This window comes from Amblyomma mixtum, chromosome 2 (genome assembly GCF_055824585.1).
Source record: "Amblyomma mixtum isolate Tamu chromosome 2, ASM5582458v1, whole genome shotgun sequence".
Classification (NCBI taxonomy): Eukaryota; Metazoa; Arthropoda; class Arachnida; order Ixodida; family Ixodidae; genus Amblyomma; species Amblyomma mixtum.
Genome location: NC_143013.1, coordinates 291980245 through 291993599, shown reverse-complemented (window position 1 = coordinate 291993599; position 13355 = coordinate 291980245). Strand labels below are relative to the sequence as shown.

Below are 13355 nucleotides of genomic sequence, written 5' to 3'. Positions count from 1 at the left end.
TCACTGGGAGCGTTGTCCGGCCGTGGGCACTCATTCAAGCCCATTCTGATCACGTGGGTAGCAAATTCTTGCTTCTGTGTCACAGAACTGCTAGTATACTGCAAACGACAGAACAATGCTCATTGTTTGCGCAAACCGCTTGCCTGGGCATTCAGTTCTGTTAGCGTCAGCAAGATGTCGCAGCATGGCCTGTGGCCCACCCCGATACCAGCACGCCCGGCACTAAATTTTATAGTAATCTTGAGCTGTCAGCCGCGACAAAGGGGGTGCATACCCACAAGATAGATCAACATCGTGCTGCTACGGTGCTCGTACGGTACGTCTGCTACTGCGCACAGCGCTGTTCGGTTATCATGCTGCTTGAAAAATGCCTTCCATTTAGAGCTGTCTAGGTAATAGTTTAAACGACGACAGCATTCGCGAGCAAATCCAGCGTATGTGATAGCATGTTTGAATAAACAAGAAACTTGAGGGACTCACTGAGACAAACTTTCCATGTCCTGCACACAACAGTCGTGACGCTTTAAATAGACACTACTTCGAAATGACGTTGTTTGCTTTTCATGTTGTTCTGATAGGCATTCGGCAGCGATTAGCGATCGGGCGCCTTCAGATGTAATAATGACAACAATTTTATTGCACAGAAGATGTCACGTTCACAATACAGTCTTGCCAAAGCCTCAGTGGGCTCCACTGGCAACGCGTGGCAGGCAGCACGCGATATTTAGTAGTGGTATGATACTTAGTAGTGCTAGTAGTATATACCTGACCACATCACGTGTTCTGCGCAGAAACGCCGACAATACCTGGTGATTTGTTGCATTTTATGCTAAACAGTATAGACCTTAGATCATTCTCCATTAAGAAACGTAGGTGAACTTATTCTAATATGCATTCCTGTCACGTGCACAACATGGACCGACGTCTGCCACCTGGGAGAAGACCTTGTCGAATGCATCATCAGTACTCTGGTCATCAATACCCAGACGCGAGCAGACAGGCATTGTCGTCGATCCCGGCCGCGGCGGTTGAATTTCTTTGGAGGAGAAATTATAGAGGCCCGTGTACTGTACGATGTCAGTGCACGTTAAAGAACCCCAGGTGGTCGAAATTTCCGGAGCCCTCCACTACGGCGTCTCTCCTAGCCTTAGTCGCTTTGGGACGTTAAACCCCATAAACCAAAACCAAAACCAAATATGCATTCTTATTCGCACCCCTGCTGATACCCCCACCCTTCGACACCACCTACACTGCGTATGACTGACGTCAAAAATTGGCGTTGTTGCAGCGGAGGGGGGCCTTCGGAGTATTTTCCTTTGCAACATTACCTTTTGAGGTGTCCCCATTCAAGGTTGCTGTTATGGCATGGGCCTCACAACCACGGACTATAACGTCAATTCGCAGTATGTGGGATGGGATTGAACGTCCAGAAGCTGTGCATAGGCTATAGGAGGGAAGGCTACCGTTTAATATCGACCGCCTGTACACGGCCATCGCGCAGCAAAATGTTTCTGCATTTAGTCTCCGTCTAAATTCGATCTCCGCGACCGGGATTTGATACCACGACCTTAGGCTAAAGGCCAATGTCGTGTTGTCACTTACCACTCAGTCTCCGCGCCGAATTTGTAACGGGAATTGACCGAATGTAGCTGATTAACTAGAAGTTGTGGCGATTCGAAGAGCTTGATGCGTGCAGTGCACACGGAATCCTCCCCATGTAGCAGCATGACGACGCAACAAAGAAGAAAGCACCCGCGGTGAACATTGCGCTGGACACACGGTTTTGATCCATCCCCTCGTGCAGTAACAGCGTTGCGAGAAAGTGATGAGAGTAAGAGGAAGCTCGGGTGCCGTGGAAGAAGCCGAAGACATTGGCCCATTTCGTGTGCATACTGCCGCACCAGACCTAGCCACCGGAAGCAGAAAGTCTACTGGGGCGCTTTAAAGACACCATATCCTCCTAAATGATGTCTCGTGCTTTCATAGGGTGTTCTGAGATGTACCCGCTGGTTGTTAACGAAAGCCTCGTTCACAGGGTCGACGTGAGATCTGAAACTGACCGCTACTGGCCGCGCCCTATCGCATTCAGTATTCATGGACACAAGCGCCACCGCACCGGCCTACTTCACAAAACGGCGTCGATCTATACCTGTATGCGAAATCCAAGGCCATGGCTTGGTACAGCAGATCCGTCCCGATGTATTCTTGTTCTGCAAGTGAGAACTCCTCGCCGTACGCCGCTGCCGTGTCATCCATGAGGCACCCTTTCAGACCGGCGATGACCTTGCTCATGGATTCGCTGGCACCTCCCTCGCCGATGTTGCGCAGGGAAGCCTCGAGCTCGTACGGGTCATCGAAAAGCACGCGCACCACCGCCCGGTAGAAGCGGGTCCCGAATCGCGACAGGTGGAGCGCGAACGCCGAGCCGCTCATGGGCACCGAGTGGTTGAACAGCACCGACGGGACGCGCACCACACTGTGCGATGCATCGAACACCGCGTACGGGTGCAGCTCGGACGTCTCGGGGTACCTGCGGCCGAAGCAGGGGCGCAAATGCTTTGTGAGGAAATGAAAGGCGCAGCAATTTTCGCACACTAGGCGGACGCCGGAACCGCACTCTGAAAAATAAAAAATTGAGGCCTAAAATTCGCCGCCGCATCTTCAATGCCACCCATTCACAAATGGTATCAAACCACTTCTGGAAGTGAAATGAACCAAAAAATTGGCGATGGCTTAGCTCGGCTAAGCCAGGATATACGTAGCTAAGGATACTTTTGGTATGGCTAAACTTGGTTAATCTATGGCTGTGTTTAATGAGGAGGCCGAATGGTGTGCTCGGTCAGCCGATGGACCTTCACTTCTTCGTCCGTTTGACTGCTGTTATCGAACATCACAGGCTCTGACAAGGCGGCTAGGCGCTTCTTGCATTCCACAGTTTGGCGTCTCCACTTGGCTAGCCGTTCATCGCGCTCTTCGGCCGTCTATGGTCGGATACAACATAAGTCTGCAGTGAAGCTCCGCCCACATTCAGCCTCCGCGCACAGAATTCCTCCACGACAAAAAAAGTAGAACGCTTCTTGAACGTTTCTTCTTACCTAAACAAGAAGCTTATCACAAGAAAAAAATTATGAGCTCTAGGCTTTTGATACGTGGATTCTATGATGTAGTCAAACATTAAAAAGCAGATTTCGTTTTCTGGTGCGATTGGCCAGCGGAGTAATACAGGACGCCGCGGACAGCGGCCCAGTGTTAGCAATTGCTGTTTTCTTAAGTTGTATCCTACTATAGGCTGCTCGCTTGGCTTTCCTCAGCTCGTTCTCCTTCTGTGGGGAGAACGTTACACTTGCGGTGTACTGTGTCAAAAAAAAAAAAAAAAAAACTTTTGGTTGGAACGCTTGGCATCAGCTCGTTCGGCAGAAGCACGAAAGCTTTGGTTTTGTTTGGTTTATAGGGTTTAAAGTCCCAAAGCGACTCATACTATGAACGATACCGTAGCGGAGAGCTCCGGTAACTTTAACCACATCGGGTTCTGTGGCTACAATCAACATGTGAACACCTGCTTTATAAGCCATTAAGCATACAACACAACAGCAGAGACACGGGTGGTAGCGGTGGTGGTGCGACACTTTTATTAACACAGCCTTTATGTTAGGCGTTCAGGTGGTCCTAGGCCAAGGTGACGAGGGCGTGTTGCAGTCTCAGATCCAGGGAGGCAAGCCAGATGGGCTACGGTGGGGGTGTGGGGAAAGGATAGGCGGGTGACTGGAAAGCTGAGTGGCATTGTGTAAGGCAGTGTTCTATGTTTGCATATGTCTACGGACAGTTTGGGCACTGAAGTGTGGAAGTGTCCGGTACGGATAAAGTTTGGCTGGTGTATGTAGGAGATTAAACTGTATTCGGCGAAGAATGCAAGCTTCGCGGATCGGCAAGGACGGGTGTGGCGGTGTGGTGTGGTGGTGTATGGGCGGACATGTTGCGTGGAATGTGTGCGAGGCGAAGGTTGGGGGGGTATATCGGAGACTGCGGTGGGTCTGAGAAAGAGATGGGTGCATAGGGAGCCTGGGATAGTATCCACCGCCCAGCTGGTGAACTGGACAGGCGGATGATTTGTCTCTCCCGGTGCAGGTTAAGGAGGGCTTGAAGGGGATGTAAAAGGCCTGTTCTGTACAGGGTGCCTGTAGAAGCCTGAGGGGGGGAGTCCTAGTGTTGCATACAGTGTACTGAGGGCCCGGACTAGTTTGTCTTGTGCACTTGTAAGGGGGCAGTAAGGGATATAGTACAGGAATTTGTTCAGGGCCAGCGCTTGAGCAAGGCGGCTGGCGTGTGTCTCGGAGAGGCCGGCATGTTTTAAAACTACGCGGCGCAGTAAGTGTGTTATCGAGTGGCATGTGCGTATGGCCTGATTGATGGCAGAGGTGAAAGTGTTGGAGGTCAGTGGCATACCCAGGATGCGACAAGAGTCGACACGGAGGTGGGCGAACCTCTGAGTCAATGAATATGAAAAAAAAAAAAAACGGAAGGAGGCCTCCCAGCCAGAACGATTTTTTTTATACACCGTGCGCGCTTGGCGCGAATGGCAGGGCTTACATCAACCGCGTTCCCTAAATTACCGCGTCCTCATTTACGTGACATGTGGTACTCCAGCGCTGGTAGTCGTGTAAAATACTTTAGGCACGCGATTTCTGTTCTTGCAGCTTAAGTATCGAGGTGGTATATGAAAACATAAAAGAAATTCGCATCCGGTCTTTGGCAGTTTAGCAGTTTTGGTCGTACACTTCGCCTTTCAGGTGATCATATTTACATTAATTATTTAAATTTGATTTCCCCGTAACTGTTGTAGCCATAGCTACACTGCGCCAGCCGCTTCGCGAGGTCAGCGTGGCTGCGCGCTCAGCCGTGGCACCACCGCTTCGCCAGCTGTGCGCATGAATGGAGTGACGTCAGAGCACGCAGCTGGTGTGCGCGCCGCGCGCCTACGTGGCGGCGCCGTGGCCACCGTGGCTGGTCACGTGGTTGGTCACGGTGTGCGGGGCAGCTGCAGGCAGCGCGGCGCGCCGGCGAAACCGAGTGGAGGAGGAGTGGACAGGGGGGAGAGAGTGAATCTTCGTCCAGGAACGAAGATGAAGGAACGCCCAGCAAAACGCAGCGGCGAAAGACTGACTTTGCATTTCGACTGCGCGAGCTCCACTCGACCAGCTGTAGCTATCGCGTCACTCCTGGTTTAACCAGAGCTAAATCAAAACCATTTTTTTCGCTTCGCACCTGCATGGACATCGGGAGAGGGGGGGGGGGGGGGGGGTGTTTCTGGTAGTGCGCTAGAGTACAGCTTACTCCCCCTTTACTCCCATACAGGCGCATTTGTGTTTAGAGTGTGCTTCGGTGGCTGGAGGCTTCTAGGTGGGAGGTGCAATTTTAATGCTTGGAGCCCGGAAGTGCACCTACCGGAGGGAGCTCAGGAGAGGGCACCTTCGGGTTCGGACGCCTGATCCGCTCCGATCCGCTAGGGGCGCAAAAGGGTGGAGTCTAACGCACTAAAACATTGTCGAGCCCGACAGCAATATCAACAGTAACGACGAATCCCGGGTGCGCATACCTGTGAGGCTTCGCGTCGCCTTTCGCGATCCCGTCGATCATGAGTTTCTGTCGGAGCCTGGCCAGCTCGCGGAAGAAGTCCACCGGCTGGCTGTCCGAATAGCCGGACGCATCGAAACCCAAGCAGTCACCTTCTCCGTGGAAGGCCGTAAGGCGGACGACGGGCTGCCGCTTGAGCCGGTAGCGCACGAACAGAGCTGACAGGTCGTCCATCCACACCAGATTGCGCAGGTCTCTCGCGAAGACCGCCATGAGCTGGGACAGCCACTGGCGGGCCGTCATGTCGCTGCCTTCGTAGCGCAGCTTGCGCAGCGCCGCCTTGGCGAAGCAGCCGGGCAGCAGGCGTTCGGTGGAGCGCAGGCACAGCATGTGCATGCTCGGGTCGGTGACGTCTTCCCTCACGCGGTGCATGACGCTGTGCGAGAATAGAGAGCGCAGCTGGACCACCGGACTGGGCTTGTCGGGCAGGTAGGGAGCCAGCCGGATCAGCACCAGGAACCCCATGTAGTTGAGCAAGGTTTCTAGCTCCGCATCCTGCGCACGCGGAGAACGTTTATAGAAAACAGAAGGCGGGTGCGGGATGTACACAGGACCGTTCGTGCCAGCATGCTCGTGGTGACGACACGTGACTGGTGCGGATGGCGGTGAACAACCCCACATAAGCGCCCACCGAGAAATCCTGCTGTTCCCCTCTTCAGTTCGATTCAACTTCATCTATCTCCGCTGTACAGCGTCCGCTGTATTCACTGACCGCAGGAAAAAGTGCATCGTGACCCAACACCAGCGTAACGGAGCTCTAACAGAGCAGTTATGGTTTTGGTGCCCCTCTATTCCGCACTTGGGGGCAACCTTCGGTGTCTGTGCAGCAGAAGCTACTATGCAATCCGGAAGTGATAACTGTTTCAGAGATGTATCGTTACGTTTTTACCTCATGAAGACTTCGTGGAACCCGTTGCCTCGCGCTTGTGGAGATTCTACGGGGCATACTCGGTCAAGTTGTCCCCGAGTCCTAAAGCATAGTGCCTGCCAGAGATCTGACCCTCGAGAGTAGTAGTCCGACCTTCGTCACTGTAGACCCGGTGTGAGTGACGCGTCATGAGAATGTGGAAGAGTAGCTCGATGGAAAAGTTCGCGCCCCTCGCTTGTTACGACACTGCGCGGTCACAAGACGAAGGAGACGACACTGGCGTTTCACCCGTTTCATGGGGAAAAGTAGTGCGGCATAAAACCATCCCTTCCTGGAAGGATGAATGCACATAAATAAAGAACAATCATACGCAGCGCTTACTCTTTGCTTGCTGCGAGCGAATGCCACGCCTATTCAAAAAGTTAACACTGCCAAATCCCTTTCACAAAGCAATCCGCGTAGCTCCAAAGCCACGCGCCTCTGGTTAAGAACATGCAGGGTAAAGGTGCGATAACAACGAACGCTATTTGGGCAAGGCTGGAGAAAGCAACATAAGAATCGCTATGAGTTAGCAAAGACATTATCCTCGTTCAGAAGGTCTAGCTTTTGTCTAAGCCAGAGCGACTTCCGTTCACAGCCTGGTTGAATACTTTACTCTCGACCAGAAGCTTGCAAGAGGACGAGTGACACAGACAAGGCGCAAGCTATTTAGTTGTCCGTCAGCTGTGATATCGTGCTTCCCGCGCAGGAATGAAAGAAAGTCTCGTAGAGTTTCAAGGGGCTTCTAAAACGTCACACTGGCTACCATGCTCGCGGACCAGGCGCATCACGAAACCCTGTTCGTTCGTCTGATGACGGCAAGAGTACACCATCTTGGCGCCGCTGACACCACTTGTAAATCAGTGACAGCCTACTGAATGTCGCTGAATGTTCCAGCAAACTTGTGCGAGCCGTACTCATTGATCAAAAAGGAAACCGTGAGTATTGTGCCTAACATGACATGACGGCTGAACAGGACGAATCAGAACGGGCGTCCCGAGTGTTTTTGCCATAACCCGAATGCCACCATTTTGTGCACCTCAGTGTTAGGCCTCACTCGTCTCAATGGCCACCCCACTATGAAGAAAGCCACTCCTCGATCCTGTAAACTTCAGAAATTCTACGGCTCTGTTTATTCCAGGAGTTCAGTATCATTTTTTTTCGCGTCAAAAATTTCACCTCAAACCCATGGTTGAGGACACCCCACCTAAAATTAAAAAAGAGAATTTACCCAAACATGCAACGGGCTAAGCTGAGAACCTGTGGTCTAATAGATTCGGAACACGTACAAACGCATTAAATGACTCCTGAAAGTTCGATCGAGGTGCGAACGCAGTACATTAGCTGGTATAGCATGTCCGTGGCCAGCGAAACAGACAAACTAATTTACATTAATAAATGATGAAGGTCGTTTAGAGGCCACTGACTGGTGTGATCTCAACTCTCCTCATAATGTTGACGGCAGCGACGAGGATGACGATAAAAAAACCAATTTTCCTCTCACTGTTGACATTTAGAGAAATTTAATTGGTTTTTCTCATAGTACGTATAACCAGTGCGACCGAAAAAGGAAGCACTACCTCGACAATCTTCACGACGCCTTCGGCGCTGAAGTATTTGGCCGAGGCAACCAGGACGCGCCACTGGCTCGTATCTGTCTTGAACAGGTCACTCAGGAAAGTTCGCAAGCCCGGCTCGAGCTTCGAAGCCACCACCACGTTTGCTTCGAGGCGGGTTTCCCGTGATCCCGTGCCAAACGTCGTCAAGAGGTTGGTGATGCCTTCAGACTGCACAGGAAACAAGGGACAGCAGCGGGTTAACCTGCCGCGGTGGCTCAGTGGTTAGAGCGCTCGGCTACTGAGATGGAGTACTCGGGGTCGAACCCGGCCGCGGCGGCCGCGTTTTGATGGAGGCGAAACGCAAAAGGCGCCCGTGTGCTGTGAGTGTCAGTGCACGTTAAAGATCCCTAGATGGTCGAAATTATTCTGGAGACCTCCACTACGGCGCCTTTCTTCCTTTCTTCTTCCACTCCCTCCTTTATCCCTTCCCTTATGGCGTGGTTCAGGTGTTCGCCGAGATGTGAGACAGATACTGCGCCATTTCCTGTCCTCAAAAACCACTTAAGCAGCGGGTTACAACGGACAGCAACCGTGTTCTGTCAAATCGAAAGGAAAGAATTTTTGAAGACGTTCAAGCTCCGTCTTAAGGTTTGGTTTGGCTTACGAGGTTTAACTTCCCAAAGCGACTCCGGCGCTATGAGGGACGCTATAGTAGAGGGCGGATAACTTCGATCACCTGGGGCTCCTTACGTGCACTGGCATCGCACAGTACATGGGCCTCTAGCTAGAGTAATGGGTTAATTCCCACATATACGGACAGACATTCTCCACTTCACATTCATAGAGTCCCGAGAGCACTGGTACCCCTCCTTGCACAGTGATGCAGCGATTAAGCGATGCGCCACTGCCATGCGATAGCAAGTGCTCCCAGCGGTGGGCCTTTGCGTCCCAGGTTGCTCTTCCCGAGCGACCAACCACTAATTTCACCTGCCACGGTGGGCAGTTTGCTTGTTATCCGATGGGCAGGATGACGCCCCAAGGTCACGTGACCTAGGTGGCCAACCTGCTTCCCAGGGTGCTCTGGGGACCACTTGCTAGAGCCATGCCAATGACATTTCGCTCATAACGAAGACGCCGACAAATCAGACACCAGATTTTCTACTTGTCTCCTTTCACGCCATCCCGTAAAAACCCTAGGCGTATGTAGTAATTGCCTGACGGTTGGTATCTTAAGTAAGACAAGAGAGAAAAAGAAGAAACTGCGCACGACAATGTACACAATATGTGAGCGACTGGTGACAAGATAGGATGTTCAGTGTCGATTGCACGTGTGTCATGCCTTTGCATAACTAACACTATATGTTCGCATGCCAGAGTGGGTCACCGTACAGCCGCCGGGATATCCCCTTACAATCTCAAAGGCAAGTCCAGAGACTGTCTGTAGATTGATTAAACAAAAGTGACGCTGAAGCATTTTTCCCCAAAACTTGAGGGGACACTTAGGTCCGTCTTAAGGGGAACAGCGCAAACACAAGACGAGGTATGGTTAACGACACAGGTTCTGACTAAAAACTTTAGTTTATTCGAAGATGTGCACGCATTAAGTAGTTTTGGGGCGAGTTACCAGCTGATCAGTCATCGTCAGGGGCGGTGTTAAGGGCAGAATAAAAGCGGTAAATTTATAATGTGCAGCATTAAGAACACGACGCTCCGCCTTGCCTGCATCGATGATCCTTCCGCAGTGCGTATTTTGTGCCATAAGTGCTTACGAGGCGCGCCCTCCACTCTGCTCAGTCTCACACTTCCTCTCTTCCACTTGCGATCCGTCCGGCGTATGCGCGGACGCTTGATTGACTGCGCCGCCTTAAGGCGAAAGCCTTTAATGGCTCCTACTGTCGTCGGTTAACAAAGCGTGTCACACGCGTTTAACTCGGGAACTAAAAAAGCTAGAATAAAACCAATGGTTGCTTCAGACAGAGGAGGCAAAAAATGATTCTAGAAGCCAAGTTTGATGACTGTAGGTTAATTAGTTAATTAATTACAGGCAAAATGTCGAAATAGCGCAAACTCGATAAAGCCACCGGAATAGTGTGACGTCACATTTACCGGTAGTCGTCATGGCATATTGAAAATTGTAGCAGAATCGTCGGAAAAACGTCGGATTTGTGTCAAATTAAGATCGAGAAATGTGTAATTAAGTGTAATTAACACTTCAGATCCCCGAAAGATGTACAATTTGGGTATCGATATAGCCACGGGAACGGTGTGACGTCACATCCACTGGAAGTCGTCACGGCATAGTGTCCTCGGCTTTCACCTCTTAACACTTTAGTTCCCAAAGTGTCCACGCAATTTTTTAAGTACAGACTGGGAGTCGTCCCTTACCTTCTAGCGCTGCAAAACTGAGCCAGCCGCTATACGGCTGACTCATGGAGTACTTGCACATAGAAAGGTACTTTTATGTACTGTTAGTTCAGCTGACCGAAATTAATTTAATTGTGTACTCTGACGTACCATGGCGGCAATGTTCAACTTTCCTGTGCAAGAAAAAATAATGCTTCTTTTAGAGCTCCGCAGTGAAGACCACCAACCAGCCTGCATGATCACTTCGGTCAGTAGGTACACCCTTAGTGAAGAGTCAATTGGGACACGTGGTTTTTCTTTTCCGCTGTTTGGTCAAGAGGTGACGACAAGCCCGAAGTTCTAAACCTCTCAAGTAAATTTTCCAGGGTACCGTAAGGAGGCACTATGACGCTCGAAAAAATAGCCACGTGGCCCGAAGAATTTTGACCGAGTGTTGCACATTGCGAGCAGCGCAGCCGTATCACTCAAAAAATATACTTTCGATACATGAAGACTTTCGCTTTTGGTTCACGTGCACTGTTGGTTCGTACATGGCTGCGAAACACTGCTTGGGGGGATACCGGCTATACTTCAGGTGGGTTCTTTAGGTCACACAGATGCTGACTTAAAAAAAATTACAGGAATCGATGCACAGGAACGGGAGTTATTCAATGAAGAAATTTCAAAATACAAGCAAACAAAACACTGCCCTCAACTCGATTTTGGCGGGGCTTCCCGCTCCTATTTCGCTCTTCCAATGACGGCACCTGGCGCAACCAATCAAAACAGCCTGCCAGAGCACGTCGCGGAATTTTGCACTCCATGGTTGCCTGCTCTCTGTAACTCGTTCTTGCTGAGACTGGCAGCGTCGTTTCCATGCCAGAGCGCCACTGGTGGTGTATTTTTATTTTACTTGCTTTGCAGGGCTTTTATCTAAGACAAACAAGTTGGTTTTGTTGATCTAATATAAAACGCAGACAGGTGACAAAATGTGTCTCTATTTATTCACACAATTTGCAGTATATTTACTGTTTGTCCGATCATCAAGCTCGCGGCAGGTGATGTCATATCCGCTGCTAAAACCCGCCACTGTGTGGCGACACCATCAGAGCCATGAATTTGTTTTTGGGAGGACATTAAAATATTAAAAAAACGGAATATACGCGGTATTACCGACGCTAATGGCACCATTATAACTGACTGTATGCTATCAACAGCCAAAACAGTCAACTAAGATTGTGTTTCTGGGCCCCTTTAAGATTTGTACATTATACCGCATTCACGATATTTTTCACATTGCTGAGATGTGAAACTCATGAAACCCGGCCGGCACCTTTTAAGTGTGCAAGATTTTATTACCGCTTGCGAACTAACTGTTCGTTAGCCCCACATGTTCAGAGGTTCCATGAGGAATTGTTACTTTTTTTTTCCTTTCAAGAAAATTAACGAATATTTTGGAGATTATCACTGCTGTTAAGCCTTTTTGACTACATTTTACGACGTACTGTTTAAATATCAAGCTGCGACTCGATGTTGTTGTAAGAGATAAAACGGCACACGTCACGCATTTCTTTTCTTCTTGGGCACAGACAAAATTCGAACTAGAATATTGCAAATTGTTTTAGATACTACTCGACCAGCGGCCGAACTTCACCGCTACGTCAGGGGACGGGCAGAGGTTTTTCGCAGCCATTCTAATATTCAACCAATTAGGACATGAGCGCCAATTCCACAGCTATGGTGTTCTAAGAGGTTCATGCTATTAATACTAGAGTGCATGCCATTGTAGCTACCTCTACCTTTCCTTTGCCTGAAGGAGTGGTGGGGAGTATTGGAATTCGATGTGCTCGACCCAGATATGCCCTAGGTGCCATGGCCGTCTTCCGCTCCAAATAATAATATAGCAAGGTCACGAGACTCATTGATTACAGCTAAACTTGCAACTGAGCCCCTAAAACAATCTCTTGTCAATCTTCTGCATCCTCTCTACAGGAACGGTTGGCACTGAGACTGGTTTCGTTGTGAATGAACTCACATTCATTTTTTGCCCCGTTCACTATACGAATGGAGGCACAAAAGCTGGACAGACCATAGCGGCGAGCTTTTCTCCGTCCTTCGGCATGCGGTCCAGTACGCTGAGGGCTTCCTTGAAGGCATCTTGCACCCATGTGCTGACGACAGTCTCATCCATGGCCCCCGCGGGGAACATTGGCTCGGGATGTGACAGCTCAGCAATGGGCTTGTCCGGAGCCATTGGGTCCGCGCCCACGTCGAAGGAGACGATCGTAGCCAGACCCAGGTCGCGCACCAACTCGGCGGCGAAGCTCCAAGCCATTTCTTTTGAATCAGCATGGAGGCTGCTGGATTCCACAGGCCATTCGCTTATCCTCCACGCTTTGAACATCGCGTGTATCGACTCCTTCGACGAGTCCGCCTGAAATTAGAGTTACGTGCAATACTCAGTCGCTGCTATCGGGGGGAAGAAGTAACCCCATGAGGACCTCGCCCGGCATGCTCATCACTGGGATCTCCATACGTACTATAGGGTGCAAAAGTAACAGACCCTCCCCCCCCCCCCCCCCCTCCAAGTTCTGGCCGACGGCACCTGACAAAGCACTTCTGGTGTTGGAACGGGCCCACTGCACCGGTCTCAACACCAGAAGTGTTTTGTCAGGTGGCGCCCGCACGCAAAGTGGCGAGGGCCGCAACTTGGAGGAGGGGTCTGTTAGGTTTGCCCCCGATGGTTTGCCCCTGATCCAGAATGATCAGGACCCTCATGAAGACCTCACCCGCCGTCCTCGTCATGAGGATCATGATGTTTACCATGCCAACCTAGCCCGGAAAACTGATCAGAATTCTCACGACGACCTCGCACGGCATCTTGAGGGCCTTCATGACCTGAGTGAGGACCTTCA

The 13355-nt window shown here is 50.6% G+C and overlaps 1 protein-coding gene across 3 annotated transcripts in view; it reads right to left on the bottom strand.

The window, feature by feature from the left end:
- Nucleotides 1–13355, bottom strand: part of LOC149364466 (uncharacterized) — a 30362-nt gene that overhangs the window by 2244 nt on the left and 14763 nt on the right. For 2 of the 3 annotated variants that reach the window (XM_089574414.1, XM_089574415.1), the window contains exons 4-7: nucleotides 12530–12874; nucleotides 8119–8325; nucleotides 5594–6126; nucleotides 2150–2530 (exon numbers count right to left, since the gene is read on the bottom strand). In XM_089574414.1, coding sequence (XP_089430540.1) covers nucleotides 2150–2530; nucleotides 5594–6126; nucleotides 8119–8325; nucleotides 12530–12874 — 1466 coding nt within the window. Of the gene's footprint in view, nucleotides 1–2149; nucleotides 2531–5593; nucleotides 6127–8118; nucleotides 8326–12529; nucleotides 12875–13355 lie in introns of those variants that run through there. The other variant, XM_089574416.1, reaches the window with a different exon arrangement.